Genomic DNA, 21700 nt, shown 5'->3' on the forward strand with positions numbered 1-21700 from the left:
AAGAATAATGGCGAAATTAAAATATTGAAAATTTAAATGTAATTTTTTCAACACTATTTTGAATAGTTACATTTTTTTGACGCGTGATTAAATAAATTTATTCCAATGGAGAAAATATAAAATATTCTATGTACCTAATGAAAATATTTGCTGACAGATAGCCTTAGCGATAAAATGGAATTTGTTTTAGTTAACTGTATCGCAAAATATTTTTATGTAATATTGTTATTATTGGTACATTTTACAATTTTCCGTGAGCCACGTATAAGGCTAACGGTGTCCGTAAAATCACTAAAATCCGTTTTCTGATCGACAGGTTGATTGGCGGGAAAGGGGGTTCAACACTCCCGGATGGAATCAGCTGGACTGCGGTGCCTGTTACGCTTTCAGTATAGCTTCAATGCTCGAAGGACAGCTGTTCAAAGCCACAGGAAAGTTGCACACGTTGAGGTGAGTACCTATAAAAAAAAATTAATAGAACCGAATGAAACGAAAACCTAAAAGTTGACTTTTTGTTGATATTGTTCCGGGTTGTGTTTAGCTCACAACAAATTATTGACTGTTCAATCGCATATGGAAACCTCGGTTGCTCCGGGGGCTCTTTAAAAAACACACTGCAGTATCTCCAGAGAGTTGGGGGAATTATGCAAGGAATCGAGTATTCGTACAAAGCGAGGGTGAGTACGTCAGTTTTTTTCACATATAAACGTTTAATTTTTTTTAATAATATATATACTACAAGTAACAAAGTCGTATAATTGTATAAACCAAGCCAGACTGTTATTCACGGTTTCATATAACTTATTATTTATACAGGGTCGGATAAATTTTGTTACAACTAAGAATACTTTTATAGCACCCATGTGGGCCATGCACTTGAAATTTGTCATTTAAATATATATTAGAATAAATAGAGAATAATATTAAGTAAGTAAAAATAAAACAATACGTAAACAAATGTAAGATAAAATATATTAACGTGTTATTAGTTATTACTTATTAGTAGTACTTATCCTGATTTAGGATAATATTATAATATTTTATTGTAAACGAATGTAGGTTAATCGGTTATGAGTAGTAACAGGATTTATATGCACAAAAAATCCTCAAAATATGCTTCTAAATATGCTGTAATATGCTACAAAGTATGCATTTATTTTTAAAGGACTATACAACTAAAAAAACCTATTTTTTTTTATTATGTTAATATATAGGGCTTTGAAAAAGAATAATTTTGGTGGTCTTAAAATTGTTGTCGGACAATTGGTTCCGTGTTAAAATATAAGTCACGTTTTACGCGTTACGTCATAAAATCACACCGTCCAACGGGCCTAATAACGGTATCTAATATACACGCGCGGAATTTATTTCGTGCGATTAAAATAATTATAGAGAAAACTTAATTAAAGGTACAAGTTATTAAAGTTCATTTATAAAAAGGTTATACACTTCTTTAGATGATCATATTATTTTTATTGTGTTGAAATTTGTTTCAGGGTAGTTTATAGGAAAGACAAAAAAATAAAATTTACATAGGTATAATTAATAATATTATAATCCGTTATTTAATGTATTAACGAATGTGTTATTATAATTAATAATATAAGAACTAAAATAAATGTGTAAAAAAACCTCAAAATAAAATATATTACTTCAAACAAAAATACATAATATATTATACGTAATTGAATTATTATAATTATCATTACCTAATTATATTATATATTTAGGTAAATCTTGAATATCTTTTTGATTTTAATTCTTCATAGGGCGGGCGAGGTGTTCTATAAATATTTTTTGGGATGTCGGTATTACATTCTTTTTGTACATCAAACGGCTGTGGTGTAATTTCTTTTTCAGCTTCTTCGATAATTGTTGACATTATATCACGTTTCCAGTTATTTTGAGTTTTATTGTAAGAATTTTTTATTGTAAATCGGTCTAGTGGTTTAGAAAATACAACTTTTTCTCCTATTAATGTTTTTTTCAGTATTATTGTTATGGTCGAGTATTGCTAATATAGATCCAGTGGCGTAAATAGGCCATTGGAGGCCCGTGTGCAAAGACTAAAATGGGCCCTCCAAAAAAATAAAAAATAAGCAGTGATAAAATATGATTTATCCTTATTAATGATTAGGTTATATTTATTGTTTACCCATTACTTACTTGTAAGCAACCTAGCAACATTTATAAACATTTATAAATTAATCACATCTTGTAAATTTTTTTAGGTAGATATTTTTAAAATGTAGGTATATAAATATATAGGTATATAAATTTTATAAATGTAGGTACATTTAATCATTTAAATACTATAAAAGTATGATACGTTTAAAGAATAACATTAAATTAAAAAAACAAAATATATTACTCATGTTGTAATGATCACCACAAAATAAAATCATTTTACATTTATCACTAGAAACACTTTTTAATTAGGTACTTATTAAATAGTAGGTACTAGGTAATATACAAATATTTAATAATGCATAATATTATATAACTAACATTATTTTATTTTATTTTATTTGAAATACTTTTGCTCATAAAAAATTAACAATACAAACTCAATTTCACAAGACCGACTTACGAACATTGCAATTAATAAAAACATTGAAACTACTTTAGAAAATTTTTTTTTCTTGACTTTAAATTTGCGAAGTCGTTTATAATTTTGTCAATTTTAAGTTCTGAGGTTTTTTCTCTTTCAATATTGAGAATTGCAATGTTCGTAAGTCTGTCTCGTGAAATTGAGTTTCTAAGATAATTTTTTATGAGCTTAAGCTTAGAAAAAGAACGTTCAGCAGAAGCGACTGTAACTGGAATAGTCAGAAAAATTAAACACAGCGTAAAAACGTCATGAAAAGACGATGCCAAGTCATGTTCGATTAAATAAACTGTTAGGTCTTTAATATTATGCAACACAGATGTTGAGTTATTAAAACAAAGAAAATTTCTTAAACACAAAAGTTGATTTGTAATATCTGAACTTAACTCATTCTTATACTTTATGTGTAAACCGTAGAACGCTTTAATTATAATTTGTTCCTCTATTGTAGTAAGATTTATTGGTTTTAAAAAAGAAAACTCATCACTTATTGTTTTAAGACCTTTAAACCTTTCTTTAAGCTCAAACAATGCCGTGTCCAGTGCGCGATAAAATACTTTAACTTTAAAATTGTCTTCAGTTATAGAAAGTCTTCGGTCACAATCAACTTCTTCGTGATACCTAACAGCAAATCTTTCACGTTTACAATTGAAGTTGAAAGGTATTTTCCATGAAACACAAAGATTTTTGGCATCTTCTACTATATTATTATAATTAGCTCGTAAATCAGTTAAATCTTTAATGGCACTATCAAGTTGAATAAAAGCAAATTCTTTGTTGAAATTCATTAACTGGAGAGTTTTAGACACTACATTTAATGATCGTAATATTCGTTCCCAAAAACATAAAATTAATACAAACTCAGCTGATTCGAGCTTCTTTTTCAAGGAACCACCTAAATTTGTTTCATCAGATTTATGCGACGTAAGTAGAATATGAGTAAGTGCTTTGATTATGTCCAAATAACGTTCCTTTAATGCGAATACAGAGTCGTGGCGTGCTTCCTATCGTGTTGGGCAAACTCTCTTTAAGGTTTTCTTTTGTATTTTTGATTCAACTTTTTTCCCTAAAGCTAGTAAAGCCCTTCTAGGTGCACTTACACTAAAAAAGTTGTAAACGTCTTGAACTGTATTAAAAAATGTCTGAACTTTACTAGAGCTTTTTTCCGCATCTGAGATCACTAAATTGAGGTTATGAGCACAACAATGTACATATACAGCATTGGGAAAATCAGATCGAATTAAAGTTTGAACACCTGAGTGCTTTCCGCTCATAACTGCAGCACCATCATACCCTTGCCATCTAACCTTGCCATCTAACCCCTTTAGAGTTTGGACAATTTGTCAAAAACACATACATTTTTTAAAAACCTAGCGTAAATTTAAATACTTTTTATACTTCTGCTTCGTTACCTTATGGTCGGGTTTTCGATATCCTCTTCAATTCTATTGGTATTATCTTCTTTATTTATTTTTTCCTTTTTTTTGTATTCACCAGACACTAAGTTTTTTATGCACTTAGATTTTGCACTTTTTTTTGTGCATTTAGACTGTTTACCGTGTTTTTTGTTTGCCATAATTTATTCGTCCAATATAAAACACAATAGTAAATACGTTATTAATAAAATATGAGCTCACACTACACGTTCACTGTAGAATGACTAAAATGACAAAATATTGACTTTGCCAATAGTGGTAGGTAATACATAGTAATATCACAAATGCAATTATCAAATATACGAGCTGTACAATAACAACTAGCAACAACATAATATTATAATATGTATGTATCTATATTTTGATATTTATTTATAATGTCTTCAAAATAATATTCAGAAATAATATTATTATTATTTTTATATTTTATATCGTAGTGTGACTATTATTTCAGTGGCATAGATAATAATAGCAATCAAACGTGAGTAGTGGGAACCGCTGCTGAGTGCTGAGTCGCCGGCGCGCCGTCTTCTAACGGTAGGTCGAAGATAGTTAGAGTAGGGGTATTGCGCGATTCTGATTACTAGTAATGCGCTCCGACGCAATTTGTCAAAAATTCAATCGAATATTCCCCCTTAAGAAGATGTCAGCGCACTATTTGTTTTCTCTCTCTAGCCCACGTGCAACATAGAAAAAATGCATTTCCGCAGAATCGTTTTTTCTATGTTTCTAAGTAATCTTAGAGTAAAATTACTTATTACAAAAAAGATAGAGGATAATATTTTTGAGGGAATGACATATCGATTTCTCTAAATATTGTTTCAAAACGATAAACATAATTTAAATTTACATGTTTTTGTTTATTTTGAAAGTTGAATACAAAGTCAAATAACAATAAAATATTTTTTTTTTTTTAACTTTTATTTTATAAAACATACAATCTATAAATAAACTTTACAATAAGCATGTATGATGATTTATATAACAAATTGGCATGGTTGAAATGATTTAGTAATCACCCAGCGGTAACACTTACTGGCTAGAATTAAAGTTATATAAGGTCACGGTTCCAATTACGTTTTAACCTTCTTGGTGGGTTTCCGGGAATGGATTCAGATTTTAGAGCAATGATTAGAGGATTAGAGTGGTTTCTAAGACAGACACGGAAGAGTTTGTAGGAATTTTTCGGCTTCTTATTGAACGGTGAGTATTTTTAGGTTTGAATGTAAGGTATGGTTTGAGACATAGGGAGGAGCACATGTAATCATAGGTAGTGAGATTGATTGGAATGTTTGAATTTTGTAGATATTAGATTTTTTTGTTGATCCCCATAGCTGGATACCGTAAAACCAAATTGGTTTGAGGAGGGTTCTATACAGAAGCAGTTTTGAATTAAGGTTAATTTTTGATTGTTTACCTATAAGTGGGAAGAGTGCTCTTCGTCTGGCATTTAGTATGAGTTTTTGTTTAATATGTGTGGCCCAGGTAAGTCTTTTGTCAAGTGTCATACCCAAATATTTGACGTTAGATGAGGGAGGAATGATTTTATTGTTTAGGTAGACTGGGGGGACTGTGCTTTTTTTGAGAGTGAAAGTAATGTGAGATGATTTTTCACTATTGATTTTTATTCTCTATTTGGAGTACCAGTCTGCTAGTAAGTTGAAATGGTTTTGTAGGAGTTGGCAAGCAAGCTGTGGATTTTTTTCCGAAATGTGTATGACTTTGTCATCAGCGAAGTCGGCTACCGAAGTATGAGGGGTGGTTGGTTGATCAGCTGTGTATATATAAAATAGTATGGGGGAAGAGATGGCACATTGGGGAACACCAGCTAGGATTGGGGCCAAGTTTGAAATTTCTGAACCAACTTTGGTGGCAAAAAATCTGTTTTCAAGATATGACTTAAAAAATAAGTAGTAGGTGGAGAAAGAATTATTTTTAGTTTGTGTAGGAGACCAGGGTGCCAAACACGATCAAATGCTTGGGCAACATCGTGTAGAATAGCTGAGCAGTATGTCTTGTTTTCTAGGGAGTAGGCGATTGAGTCGGTTAGGCGGTGTGTTTGATGGATAGTGGAATGTTTATTTTGGAATCCAAATTGCGTGTGGGGGATGATTTGTTTGTCATTGATGATGTTGGATATTCTTTTTAAGATCATTTTTTCACATACTTTCGCGGTTAGATTTTCCAGGTTTAGAAATTAAGATTATTAGTGAAATTTTCCATTGGATAGGAAAATACGAAAGCCTCAGGATAAAGTTTAAAATGTGGGTTAGGTGAATTAATGCCGTCCTTGGTAGTTGGCGAGCTATTTCAGCTGTGATTAAATCTATTCCAGGTGTTTTTTTGAGAGAAAATGTATTAATAAAGTGTAGAACATCATTTGGTGAAAAAGGTTTGGGGGCAAAGTAAAGTGGTAGGGCGAAGTAAAAGAATTTTCAATAGTTTCTGTGAAAGTGCTGTTGTCAGTTGGTTGGTGGGGCTTGAAGACTTCTGAGAGATGAGAACAAAAGAGCTCAGCTTTCTCTTTATCTGACTTGCACCATGTACCATCGGTTTTTTTTAGAGCAGTTGGGGTAGGCTTTTGTTTTAAGCAGTTACGTGTTGCTCTCCAGAGCGAGTTGTCTTTTGTCGTTAGGGATGAGATCCAGTTATTGTAAGATTCATTCCTTCGCTGTTGTAGTGTGCGTTTAAGTGACGAGGTTAGTTTATTGTAAGTTTTTTTGTCGGATGGGAGTTTTGTTCGTTGCCAACGGGCTCTGGCTCGCCGCTTTTGGGTTATTAGTTCTCGGACATGTGTAGGGATCGATAAATGGTTATGATTATTATTTTTTTTTGGTTGGGTGGTAGAGTTCCATGCAGCTGATTGAATGATTTGAGTAAGATTACGTACGGCGTCGTCAATGTAATTTGGACATTTCAGACGTAAGTTTAATTTTATATTTTGGTTAATAATGTCGCGAAATTGTTCCCAATTCATTATTCCATTTATTAGTGATGGATTACTAGGTTGAAGGTGTGGAGAGGCATCTATGCAAAAGAGGACTGGAGAGTGATCGGAACACGGATCTAATAAGTTTTTTACCAATTGATTTAAGTTTGGTGGTATTTTTGTTACGAATAAGTCTAGGATATCAGGTCGTTTCCTTTGTGATGATGGCCAGTATGTTGGGTTGGGAGGGGCAAGGATAGATAATAGTTTGTTATTGACTGCTTTTAGTAGAGATTGTCCTTTTTGGTTAGTTGTGTGACAACCCCATGATTGGTGTTAAGCGTTTAGGTCATTCCCTCTAAAATATTATTCTCTATATTTTTTGTAATGGGTGATTTTACTCTAAAATTACTTAAAAACGATTCTGCGCAAATGCGTTTTGTCTATGTTGCGCGTGGGTCAGAGAGAGAAAATAAATAGTGCGCTGACATCCTCTTAAGATTTCTTAAGAAAAACAATTTTTATATTTTGTTGTAATTCAAAAACATCCGAAATTATCCGAATTAACATGTCCTCAGCTACCTCTTGTACGAAATGTGAATAACTTTTTAATGAAACTATGAAAAGCACAAACGAAGCACAGACTTAGAATTGAACCTGAAATTTGAAATTGAGGACAAGGACCTTTTGAAATTGAAGGTACATTATGCTCTATCGTCTTTTACTAGTATGATTAAGGCCTATTTTTGGTGGGGTCAAAATTTACTTACTCGGTGTTAGTTAACGGTGATGCCGATAATACAAGAATAACTAGGTAGGTAGCCCTATTTGAATGTTAATTTTGTTTTTTTAGACAAATGATAGTGTGAAATAATAGACAAACTATACTGTGTTAATATTATAGTTTATTGTAATGATTTATAATATATTTTTATTAAAACAAGATATTTAGATTCGATAAGAATTATTTACGATTTAAATCATTCTTATTAATATAATGCTACTTTTATTTTATATATTTTTACATCGTGTTGCAGAGACAATCAGGACAGAATACCCTATTGTCAATTCTCTCATAGCTAATGTAAAAGTCGAACCACAAGTTTTAAAGAAATGTACCCTGATCTTGCACTACAACCTGAGCCCATAATTACTAGGTGGGGCAGATGATTGGTAGCTGCTCAATATGAATGTGAACACTTTTCGAAAACACAAGAAATTATTTCAAAATTAGATCTAGAAACTTCTATTGCTGCTGGAAAAGCTCAAAATATTATGAAAAATAATTTAATTTTCATAAAGAAACAAAAAAATATGTCCTTATGATAGTAGGTATGCAAATTGTCGAATCAGCAATAGAAAAATTAAAACTCGTAATCGGACAAATAAGAAATATTGTAAAAAAAAAAATTCATGCTGTTCCATAAAAAAATTCAGCTTACATTGATTTTAAAACAATCAATGACATAATGAGTAGCAGACACCCTTCTAAAAATTTTGAATTTTCGCCTTCAGATATTATGCACTTTGAATACGCTCCAATTACATCGGTTGATGTGGAACGATCATTTAGACGTTTGAAAAATATTTCGAGATTTAATAGGCGACATTTAACATTCGATAATTTAAAAGGAATTGTAATTATTCAATGGAACAAATCATTTTGATTTTTTTAATTATATTTTTGTATTTTTACTCAGGTACGAGTAAATTCTTAACAAAATGTTATTATATATTTTTAATTTTACAATTTTATTTCAGAAAACATTGTGCCATTTTAAAAAGTTTAGAGCGGTAACTCAAATTGAAAACATTTCAATACTGCCACAATCCGATGAACACGCACTAAAAGCAGCTGTGGCACTTATAGGACCCATCAGCGTATCAGTGAATGCAAGTCCAAAAACATTTCAACTGTATTCGTATGTATACACATTTTTCTAAGCACTTGATTTTCCAAATACTTTGGGTTCCTATTTAATAGCATTACTCAAACTAATATTTGTTTTTTTTTTTTAAAGTTTTTTAAAAGTTTTTTTTGAATATAATAAAACGGTAGATTTTACACATTTATAGTAATTTTAGCAATAGAGCTGTAGAAATATCTTATATACAATATACTTATGTCACAATAATTGACGTTTGTGCTCTGCACCTCTACAGCTGGTGCTTCCGGTTCAACATCAGGTGCCATGTGGCTTTCGTATGGTTTGTAGGAAATTGTCCATATTATCAACTGTTATACTGGTAATTTTTTTATTCAATGAATGCGATAGATATTCATTTATAACTATTGCTACCAGTCTCGAAAGTGTATTGACATTTTAAAATATATAATAAAAAAATTATGATCAAAATCCGATGAACTAAATTCAAGTATACTAAACATGAACACGTGGAAAGTGAAATGAATTAATAACAAAAATTTATGGGTTATGTTCAAAACTCTAAGTTGATTGAACATAAGGTAATAAATTGAACGTAAGATATACTGTTGTATAGATAATGTTATCACTTTAACCGGCGAGAAAAAATAAAGAGCAGTTTTCATAGATAGTGTAAGATCAAATTAAATTTAAAAAAATAAATGTTTACGTATTAGTGATTTTTCCAGAAATTGCATTTTGAACATACAAATTTGCCATATTTTCATAATTTTAGCTGGTTATTTCGGTTTTGAATATAAGCCGATTAAATTTGTATTTCTTACCTAATTCTTATATAGTTGTATTTTTCTGATAGACCAATATGTGCTGAATAATTACTAATTGTAACTTTTGTCATAGTACTAAGCTTATTATTTTTTTTAATGATTTTTAACATAAGTATATTGTAACTATCCAAAATATCGTAATTTTAGCTGATTATTATTTGAACATAAGCCTATTTTCCCTTTATTTTTCACCTAAACTTTATGGAGTTGTATTTTTCTGATAGACCAGACTGTAATAATAATAATTATAATAATAATAATAATAATAATTACATGTAACTTTTGTCACAGTACTATGATTATTTTATTTTTAAATCACTTCAAAAAAATATATATTCTGATAATCCAAAATATCGTCATTTTCACCACATTTTTTGGAACTTAAAAAAAAGTTAAAAGTTTATAATTGTTTAAGTTAAAAATGCATGTTAATAATTGTTAATTTAAATATAATATGAAATTGTTGTATATGCATGCACGCGTATGTATGTATGTATGTATGTATGTATGTAATACATATATAGGGATAAATGTGTTGACTCGGGGTAAGACGAGTGTGTGACCGATTCGGTTCTCACGATGGTCTACGTGACCGAAAGGGCTGGGTCAGCACATTCTTAGAGGCCTGGACGGACCGTTGCGGCGGACGGCAGTCGTGTAAGGTCGAAAGAGTGAGTAACACCCGCGTTACTGGTCAGAGCATCTCTTATAGTTTATTACAGAGCCTCATATAGTTTTAATCAGAACCTCTCTCAGTGTCAGTATTTATATAGATTCATTACATTTATTATATATACATTAATTCTTTTGTGTTTAATTGAAATATTTAGTATTAATATCTACTTATAAAAGCATTATATACATTATTACAACAAGTGTCTAATTTAATAAATTGGTAATCTTAGTACGTAATCGTATACGTAATCTAAGTGTTACTTATTTAACACCAATACCTACGGTTTAACGTCATTCGACGGTGGATCACACTTCAAAATATTTTATATTTAATTTGGAATTGCATGTATTTTTTTTCGTAATAACAGTATCCCATTATTTATTAGTATTTATATATATAAGTATTTAATTTGATCTATTTCGCGAGATGTATATTTTGTCCATAAGTTTACTTAATTGACTCCTAAGGGTGTAATTATTTATATTTTTGTTGTGGATGAAACCGAAAAAGTTTTGCCTTACAAGATGGATTGGACGTCATGATGCGTCATACTGTACTATAAATTACAACTTCCAATATTATTTTTGTTCTAAAAGCTTTTGCTTTGTGGAAGGAAAGTATCATTAAACTTCATCAGCTGAAAATCAACTTCTTGCATCGATACACCAATTAGAATTCCAAACATCAATGATGATTCTTTTTAAATTGTTTTCAATATCAGCGTCACCGAGTAAATTTTTACAAACAGAAAAGTTGGATCTAGAAAATGCCCCTTCTTTTGCTGAAATTACATAAACTACATTAAAATGAATATACGATTAAAACAATACGTATTTCAATAAAATGAAACTTTCACTGGTTGTTTATATTTACATTTTCTATACACGATAACATTTTAAAAATATTTTGATTTGTTTTGAACTGTTTAGGAACATTTTCAGTTTCCAATTTTATTAGTATTTTTTTCTATGGATGTCAATAAAACTTTATTTGTTGGGTAAAAAAGCTTGAAACTTTAATACAAGGCTCCTAATATTTTGTTACAATGATATTTGAAAAATATTAAAAATACTTAGTCACAGTTTATATTTATAAGCATTTAAAGTTCAAATCTTGACAAAATGTGTCCCAGTATTTTTATTATTTAGTTAATACACCGTATATATACATAATATAATGCTATCAAAAAAATTAAAACACTGCGACACAGATATAGTTCTTCCCTATGTGATGTGAAATTTTGGTAATTCTACTATTTATACAAAGGGGGTAAGCTGTCCAGTGAAAAACAGTTTTTGCTATGTTGTACATTTGTAGGACGGAGACATGCAGTTGTAACATCCTCTTAAACATCGTACCTATATTTATATATTTTTTTATAGATCTGGAGTATACGATGATCCAGCCTGTTCGTCCAGCATCGTTAACCACGCTATGTTGCTGGTGGGGTACACGAAGGACGCTTGGATTTTGAAAAACTGGTGGAGCTCTAAATGGGGTGACGACGGTTACATGTACTTGGCCCGCGGAAAGAACCAGTGCGCAGTGTCCACCTACGCGGCTTACGCTACAATATTACTGCCACACCACCAACCATTACCATCGACGCATCATTACGGTTGACTGTGATACTAAATGTGTTATCATCTCAAGTCTAAAGCCTGATTTAATATAATATGAACTAAACATGTACCAAATATGCACTTTAAAAATGACTCAATATGCATTTAATTAGGTACCTATTGTTTATTAATAAAAAAAAACTCTTCGAAAAGGCTCACGCTCGCTAAACATTATTTTAGATTACATTAGTAAAAACTTGTGACTTGTAGGGAATGTTATATTATATTTTTAAGTGTTTTGACAGAGCAATATTTTTTTTTATTGACAGTAATTTTAAAAATAATTATAAAAATAAGGAGAAGTAATCACTTTGCTGTATAGTAGGTGTTTCGAATTCAAGAATGATCACTGTAACGGATGGATTAAATTTTGATTCAATTATTTAAAACTATTGTATACGAAAAGCGATGGGCCTGTCAGCCTATAATATTACTATTTACTATGTATATTTTATGATATTCTTATGATTTAAGTAATTTATTTTACCTACTCATCAATAGGTAAATTTATTTTTGCAGAAAAAATTGCATTTGAAAATGTCATTCTGTGTATAAAATATAATAATATAATCTAAACGTTTCGTATATCCATGAATAATACTTTTAAGGCACAACAAAATAACTAAAATAATAATTCTTGTTTTGATATGTAATTTCATCCAAATATTAACTTAAAATGTTTATAAAAAAAAATTGGGTACAATAGTATTCAAATATCATAAACCACAAAATAATGTTTATGCTACTTTCTCTTATAATTTCAACTTCCACTCTACTTCAAAAGTTTTTAAATCCATGGAACATTTTAGTTGGAAACAATGCATGTTTACAGTACCTATAATAAATTTCGTCAAGACTAACCAACCATTAACACTTTGAGGACTACAGTTAATATTGAAAAAATTACGTTAGGGACGAATGTCGTGTGTAACACGTGATACCGGATTATGAATTATAGACTGAACAATATTATCTGAAAAATACGTTGGGGACGAATCACGTGCTAAACGCGTTATGCTTATTATGCTAAATATGGACTAATGATTTTTCCGCCATTAATCATCGTTATCCGGGGTTTTTTTCAATTTTTTCAAAAAATTACAATTTTGTAAATTGTTATCAGATTTATTATCTTTTTTTCTCATATAATTATTGATGTGTTACTTTATACGCACATATAAGTTACATATTACTTTTGTAAAAATGTCATTCACCTATGAGATATCAAAATTATACTGTTTTAATACAAAAAAAAAAGTCTAACTTGAACACTCATATGTATTTATACATAGGTAAATATAATTAAAAAGAAAAAAATGTATCAAGTTTATTTTATTGTTTATTAAAATCCTTTGTTATTTAATATTCATATAAATATAAATATAATTTGTTTATAATTATATACTTGTGATGGGTAGTTAAAAAATTATAACATAATTAAAACCTTTCAAAAAACTATAGTCAAATAATAATAAAAAAACGTAAAACATAACACTTATAAAATCCTTTTTATAACAAAAACGAAATACATACTTAACACTATAAAGTAATATAACACGTACCTTCGTGTCAAATATAAAATATAATTAATTAAAAATAAATTTACATCCAATAGTTTTGTTTGGTATGGTAAATTTCAAAACATTCGTCAACACATAGTGGTATATTACAGCTCCTACAATAATAAGATGTTTCTTTTCTTCCTCGATTTCCTGTAGAACGCTTAGCTTTTTCAGCGCAAACTTTACATACCCTTCTTGGATGTGCTTTTGACAAAGTAGGAGGAATTTTAGAAATAAAATGGCGACCTTTTAAACGGTTCTCCGAGCTTGAAACTTCATTAAATCGTGGGTAAGAATCTGATTGATTTGCCAACTGTGAAGCCAAATTTATCATGAAGTTTCTGAGTCTCAAATTCTCGTTTTTGACATTTTTCGTTTTTTTGTGTAAAATAAAACTGTTCACTGTACTGACCATAAATAAATAGAAAAACATTTTTTTCCACCATTTCATTGTTTTTCGATTAAAAGGGTAATATGCAATCATCTGGTCGCCATGGTCGACACCTGTTTTATATTTGTTATAGTCAATAATCACTTGTGGCTTAAACTTTTCTAAGGGCCCAACTTTACTCCTCACGGTTACCGGAGCTAAATCAGCATTATGAACTGTCGACATAACTAATACATCTCTTGTATCTCTCCATTTCAGAAACATCTGAGGACCACATCTAGCAAAAGTAATTTCACCTTTTAATAATTTTTGTTTAATTAAATCTTTTGGTAAATTTTTCCTATTTGACATGACTGTACCGACTGCATTAGTTTGTTTATTCCAGAGGTGTTTTAAAACTAAAGGACTCGTATAAAACCTGTCCATATAAATTGTGTGGCCCTTATAATAATAATCACGCAAGAGTCTATCATACAACGCACATATTGAATTATCCTGCTGTTCTTTACCCGAGTATATTTCGAAATTTAATGTATATCCGGTTTCAGGATCAGATAATATATACAGTTTCATACCATATTTCTGAGGTTTGTTTTTCATATAAACTCTAAAACTAATTCTTCCTCTAAATGGACAGATCCCCTCATCTACTGTTAAATTTTGAGCTGGTTTGTAAAATTTAGAACATTGCTTACTCAAAAAATCGGAAAATGGACGTATTTTGAATAATCTGTCGTGATTTATATTTTCCCTTGGTACATATTTACTGTTGTCAACTAAATGCAACATGGATAATATTGATAAAAAACGGTCTCGTGGCATTACTTTTGGAGCAAAAGAACTTTGTACAACGGTATTTTGAGACCAAAAGTCCTTAAGTTGAGGTTTTGGTATAAGACACATATGCAAAATTACTGCAAAAAAAGAATATATTTCACACTCTTTAACGGGTAACCATTTATTCCATACAGAATTGAGCTTAAGTTTATTTGCTCTTTTTAATTTTTGAATGGTTGTATAAGCATATCTATTTGTTTCTTTTTTAATCATTTTTATAATATGATCAGGGAAAAATAATTTAAAAAAATCTAATTCATTAGATTGTGCTGACAAAGAAGTTGAAATATTTGGTGTAGACGAAAATACATGAGATTTCGGTTTAGTATTTTTTACTTTCCATTTATATTCTTCTGTTAAACCCTTCCGAATACGATTATTTCTAACACTACTCCTTACTTTAGGTCTATTCAGATTTTTACGATTGTTAACTGCTACTAAATTAACAGGACTTGCAGTATTTGGCATTTCTTCAAAAGAGTCTGCAAACCCCCATAATTCAGCTGCGTTTTCCGAGTTGTGTTCGTTTTCATTTACGGCTAAGTTATTTTCCAACACACTTATATTCAAATATTCATTAGAAATATTATTATCAACGACGACTAAGTTCTCGGAGTATTCATTATAAATATTACCAAAGTGTTCAACCACAGGTAAAAGATCCGTATAAACTGGTTCATCACTTTCAATACAGTTAACATCATCAAACTCGGAGCCACTATCATCAAAAAACTCGTCTTCGAGAACGCGGATTATATCTGCGTCATCCATAGTTTAAAATATATAATAAACTTGTGACACGAATATAACACGTAAAAAAATAGTATACAGAATATTTTAGAATACAAAAACAGGACGCGTCTATAATATTTTATTATAATAAAATACAGCAATATAGTAAATAAACTGAAATATTATCAAAAAGTAGGTTCCTCAATCACAATCACAATGTCACGAATATTATTTATTATCACGGCGCGGCGCGGCAATGCGCGGTCGAGAATCGAATGAACAGAAATATTGTAGGTTAATAATTATTCTTTAGAAAAATCCTAAATATCGATATTATTTTTACTATCGATTAAGAAATGAATGAAAATTATAGGAGAAATTCTGTATTTAATATCGATACTGGAAATCGAAAAACGCGTCTAACACGTGTTTCGTCTTTTATCAGTACAAATGACATAACGCGTTTGGCGCGTGATTCGTCCGAAACGTAATTCAATATACTATAAACCATCGTTTATTATAGTTAACTATAATGTCACGCGCTCAGTACGTGATTCGTCCGCAATGTTATTTTTGTAGTACAAAACATCGTTTATATTACGCTAAAGTATAACACGCATCTGACGCGTGGTTCGTCCCCAAAGTGTTAATGAGTAATACATTTATTTATTGATATATTAAAAAAATAAAATTGCAAATACTTATAAGTTATAAGTAATAATTAATAATATAATAGTTAAAATATTTTAAAACAACAAATTATTTAAGGAAATTTTTTTTTCTTGCTTTATTGTTAGCAAAATCATAAATTATTTTATTTATATCCAATTCATTCGTACGGTTTCGCTCAATGTTCAAAATACTTATATTTGTAAGCCGAACTTGTAGCATGTAGTTTCTTAAGTAATTTTTAATTTCTCTAGCTTTTTTAGTTTTGTTTATATGAGTTGTATAAATTGTACAAACATCACATTCGGGCAAAATTTGAGTTTTGTGTTCATGAATATTAAAGCTTTCGCAAAGTTCACATTCTTCATGACCTAACTGCGCGAATGAAATATATTTTTCTTTTACCTTGCATCGATAATATTCATACGAAATATAATTAGGGTCTAATTCAGGGAACTTTTTTATAAAATGTTGGTGCATAAAAGTTATAGTGACATCACTTGGTAAATAACGAATGTTTGGCGCGTGTTCACGGCGATAATGTGAAATTGTTGGATTAAATGATTCAATGTGATTCATAATTAAGGTTTCATATTTAAATTTATTAATTGCTGGATGTTTACCCCATTTATCAGAAGTCAGTGTAATTTGACCTTTGGGGGTTGAAACAAGAACATTAAGTACACGATCATTAGTCTTCTTAAATCCTAAAGTAGTTTAAAAAAAGGCTTACAAACTTGCATTCGCACATCAAATTCATCATATAAAAATAATTTCAAACTATTTAGTCTTTTACAATTTTCATTATTTTTATGTGATTTTACGTCAAAACGTTCGCAAGTATTTAAAATATAAGATTTTCTTTCCGACCAATTCATTTCCCAATACTGTTTATTTATTTCTATTCTGCGATTTTCCGTTATTTTTTGTGTACATTTGTTTCTACATATATCATGTTCACACCCAGGTAAAATAGTATGTTTATATTTCATAAGTTCTATTTTTTTTTCTTTACGAGTTTTAGGAGACGTGTTATATTTCTTACGTTTTCTTATTTGGCCACGTTTGGTATAGGACTCATTTTCGGAATTGTTTGAAGTTGATGTATCGTCGTGAGCTGGATCGACATTTTCAATTAAGAATCCGTCATCAAAGTGCATGGGCAACGCTGCAATGTCAATTATTTCATCAAGGTCATCTAATGTGTCAGTTGAATCTGTAATTGTATTAAGGAAGATGATATATTTCTGAAAGTTTGTTTTGAAATATTAAAAACATAATTATAACCGATGCTTACTTGGTGAGGCAGGTACAACCAGAAGATTTGGATCGTAAAAAAAAGGTTCATCATTTTCATTATTCATTTTAAAAATTTAAAAATTATTACATTTGAACGTGGCAACGATACAATGTAAACTAAACTCCACCGTAGAAAAATAATTAAATATCGAATAAGTTTATTATAAAGAAAATGTTCCGATAGTCGACTTGCTTTGTGATAAGTAAACCAGTCCGTGTTACTAAGCCAAAATGCCGCCAATTAAAATTTGTACTATGTACCAAGATAAAATGCCGTATCTTCAATATTACTTACTGCGTTAATGCTTAGTATGGTGATTTTACGGCGTTATTACCTAGTACCCATGAATTTTTCTACGGTTTACGGCGTTTAAGTTATTTGATTATTGATTGTATTATATGTTTGGAGTAATATTTCAGACATACGGCATATTCATCTACACAAGCCGAATTTCACAATAATTTTTTGTTTATAACCTCATTTTTTATTTTTTAGGGACTTACGGCGTTTTCGCTTATGACGGCAGATATAAGTGTATAAAGCATGCGATGAGATCTCAGAAGAATATGTAAAATTGCGTGTTAACCAATGTGTTGAAACAGGGGCGGCATTGTCACATCCTGTGACCGTCAGGACTTTGGAGACATTAATTCGAATATCAACCGCGCATGCTAAAGCTCGGATGTCTAAACACATAGAAGATCCAGATGTTCGAGCAGCAATTGAACTTGTTCGGTTGTCATACAACTTTCAAGAAATATTGGAGACATCAAAGAGAAAATGGGATCAAATAGAAGACGAATGGACAACGGCAGATACGGTAACCCTGGATACAGACAGATACATGCATTTAATAAGTAAAATGGCAAGCAGTTTTCAGACGGAGGGGGCAACGACAATACCAATAAAGAGAATAATGGAGTTGATGATGAAGAAGGAGGATGGAGATATAGAAGAGGAATTCAGCGAGGAAGAAGTGAGAACAGCAATTAAGAAAATGAGAAGTGCAAAAATTGTAACCATTAAGGATGAGAATATTTCTATTTAAGATATTCTAATTAATAATTATTATTTTAATAATATTGTAATGTATATAATTTAAAAGTTAATTTATATAATAATATATAAAGATTTTTGAACAAGTTGTTACTTTTTTTATTTATTTTTTTTTACAACAACAAGGTCGTTAGTCCTAGAGTGACCGAGTTGTGGTCGATCATTCGATTCCATGGGGTGACGCTAACCTAGAGACAGGGTGGCTGGTCATTGTGAGTTTTCTTCCGTACGGCTTACTGCGATTTTGATTTGTCCGACTTTTTATTTCTTCCAAATCATCATGTGTGAACACGATGCTCAAAATGAAACATCTGCAAAGCCAAAACGAAATAGACTATGTGAGGTAAATCATACTGGTTGGTTATAAAATGTTTTTTAGGGACTTACGGCGTTTTCGCTTATGACGGCAGATATAAGTGTCCAGAGCCTGGTTTTACTATCATCGTGTAAATCCGGCTTAAATGCTTCGATACATTGGGGACACTTCTATAGGTCTATAAGTAGAATTTTCGATAATTCGAAGGAATATCTTCGCCCCTGCATTTCAATAAGTACACACAATTTTTTCTATAATTCGAATTTTTTTTTCGCCCCCAACCGATTCGAGTTATCGAGGTTTCACTGTATTTTGAAATAAAAGACTAGTTACTTTATTGTCCGCTAGATGTCAGCATAGTCCATAGTGGGGCCCATTAAGCGTGACAATAACTTTCCGAAGGCTTATACAGTAAAGAGCGTCCGTGACCAGTCCTGTACGTCCGCGTCCGTGGTGTAAATAAAAGCAGTCATTGCTAAAATTTGTAGAGTAAGTTTTAGTTTCTTGTGTTTTCTTACACTCTATATTATTATTAGGTTATTTCTTCAACAGCTGCTATTTTCGAGTTATAAACCATAAAATATCATAGCTTATGAAATAGCAACTTAAGTAATCATACGTCGTTGAAATGCGCATTATATTTTATACCACAGGGTACGGACTGGATAGTAGATACTTCTGATACTAATATTCATAATCAATGATAGTAGTCTGTTATTATTGTGTAAATTACTTCATTAATCTTCATTAATCTGTTATCACTCGTCACGCAAGCTCTATATTACTCTATATATTATACTGTTCTGTGTAGGTACTCAATAGTTTTGAACTAAGGAATTATGTAAACACAAATTAACACACAATAAACGAGAAATAAAAAAAAAATAGTGATTAGCTAAAAATTATAATAAAGAGTTAAATGATTAAACAATGTACTGTTCACAAATATCAACTTAATTTTATAATCTGAAGTAGGTATAAATTATATAGTATCTGCGTATAAAAACTTATAAAATATTAAACAATAATCAATTTTGATTTTAAAAAAAGGAGCATTTCAACCGTATTGCTACAAAGCCTACTTCGGCGCGGTCAACGGTAAGTAACCAAGCTTTTGAGAACACATGTTCACCAGGCCCTGATGTATCAAGATAGCAAAACAATGATTGAAGGTCTATTTTGTTACGGGGTTCAGAAAAATTTTGTAGCTCTTTAATTTTGTCAGGGTCTATTATCATACCTTTAAGGGATATGAAATGTCCAAGAAATTTGATCACAATTATCATCCAAAGCATTTTCACTACTCTCAGTTTGTAATCCTATATTGTTTTATTGTAATTGATATACGAGCTTTTTTATTTTGTCTTTATTATAATGAAGTAACTGTCTAAATTTAGTTATCATGATATCAAAATGTTCGGAAAAATACAGTATCCAATTAAAAAAAAAAACTTTTTACTTACGAGGTTTTGACACTTGGCCATCGATATATTGACTTAACGTACCAAAAGAGTCATAATAATTTTATTAATATCTTATTAAAAAGGAAATGCGCGGGTAAAAGGGAATAAGTCAATTTTTATAAATAAAAATATTTTGTTTTGTAGGAAATTTTACGCGGGTTCGACTGGTGACACTTCAATTTGGCTTTATAATGTTTGTGGCGATACAGGGCCCGTATCATCACTTTGCTCCCGCCTGTTCGTTACCATTCCGCACAGCGGACTTCCGCTACAATTCGCGGTGGCAACGGCTAAGTCGCTGTTGGCCACTCAACACTCGCTCTCTTTGCTCACCGTCTTCAACCGAGCCACACGTTACATCCGAGACACGTTTACGCCCGAAGCCATGTTTTCCCTCGCGACGACACAGCGAGCCGAATAGCGATACGACCTCGTATGGTCATCGCGCATCTCCACTCGCTCCAACCGACCGCACTCATGTCATGACGACATTCTCGTCTTTCGACGAAACTCAATGCTCCTCGACCGCGCGTGCAACGAGCACCCCGTTCCGTCGACCTGCACCGATCGAATGACCGCTCGACCGTTTACCATAATTATTCGTACCGCGTAAGCTCACATTATGTACTATGTAAAATATACGACTCTCGACGCAACCGCGTCAACAAACAAATCAGTGTAATTTATTCATAACTAAAACCTGCTACGGAGTCAAATAGCGTATGTAAGCTAAGGCTACATAGTGTGGTTGTCAATACTGCAACACGGCATTAACGACGACCGGCAATCACACATGTCTCACATGTTATCAAGGATGAGATATCCACAAGCGTCTAGGGACAGAGAACCGAATGGAATTAAAATGACGGATTTGTATCATTAATTTACATTTAGATAAGAAAAAACACAATTTGATAGCGTACTTTATATCACGAACATATAATAGTAAGGACTGGCTACTGCTCGACCAGTGTGATTCGCTTATTGTCGCCATTTCAATAATAATCCGCTAGGGTCGCTACTGTGCGTTCAGAAGCGACTTCACGCCACTAGCCATATACAGAACGACTACTACTACTACTATTACCACGACGATACTATACATTTCATTTTGTTCTAATAAAACATTGTATTTATAAATCTAATTTGACTACTATTATTTTCAAATCATCAACATAGGGAATCCCTGAAGGGGCAGCACGTAACACTATAAATTGTAATAATTTATCTGTGTGAAATGGTACATGTAATTTTAGTAAATACATAATCTAGAAAAAACAATTAATAATTTTGATTAAGTTTTACATTAAATTTAGGGAGCCTCTTGACAAAAAAAATTTGAGAAGTACTGTACTAGATTATACTAGATTATACTGTAAAATATCTAAAT

General features: G+C 31.1%; 3 protein-coding genes across 3 annotated transcripts in view; 1 reads left to right on the forward strand and 2 right to left on the reverse strand.

Moving 5' to 3' along the window:
- The window catches only part of LOC132947861 (procathepsin L), a 38572-nt gene extending 26587 nt beyond the window's left edge, over window positions 1-11985 (forward strand). Inside the window, exons 5-8 of the mRNA XM_061018097.1 lie at window positions 317-450; window positions 542-677; window positions 8735-8895; window positions 11745-11985. Coding sequence (XP_060874080.1) covers window positions 317-450; window positions 542-677; window positions 8735-8895; window positions 11745-11985 — 672 coding nt within the window. The remainder of the gene's footprint in view (window positions 1-316; window positions 451-541; window positions 678-8734; window positions 8896-11744) is intronic.
- Window positions 11986-13586: 1601 nt separating this feature from the next.
- LOC132947869 (piggyBac transposable element-derived protein 4-like) lies at window positions 13587-14987 on the reverse strand. The gene has a single exon (XM_061018106.1). The coding sequence runs from the start codon at window positions 14985-14987 to the stop codon at window positions 13587-13589; it is 1401 nt and encodes a 466-aa protein (XP_060874089.1).
- A 38-nt stretch (window positions 14988-15025) lies between these two features.
- LOC132947878 (uncharacterized) lies at window positions 15026-17539 on the reverse strand. The gene is given in 5 exon segments (XM_061018116.1): window positions 15026-15043; window positions 15111-15532; window positions 16469-16894; window positions 16897-17391; window positions 17473-17539. Coding segments are annotated over 5 exon segments (1428 nt in total).
- Between the last annotated feature and the right edge of the window lie 4161 nt (window positions 17540-21700).

This window comes from Metopolophium dirhodum, chromosome 1 (assembly GCF_019925205.1).
Source record: "Metopolophium dirhodum isolate CAU chromosome 1, ASM1992520v1, whole genome shotgun sequence".
Classification (NCBI taxonomy): domain Eukaryota; kingdom Metazoa; phylum Arthropoda; class Insecta; order Hemiptera; family Aphididae; genus Metopolophium; species Metopolophium dirhodum.

Bases quoted from the DNA above. Each gene is read 5' to 3' on its own strand.
- LOC132947869 (XM_061018106.1), bottom strand. From the start codon at position 14,987: ATGATTAAAAAAGAAACAAATAGATATGCTTATACAACCATTCAAAAA.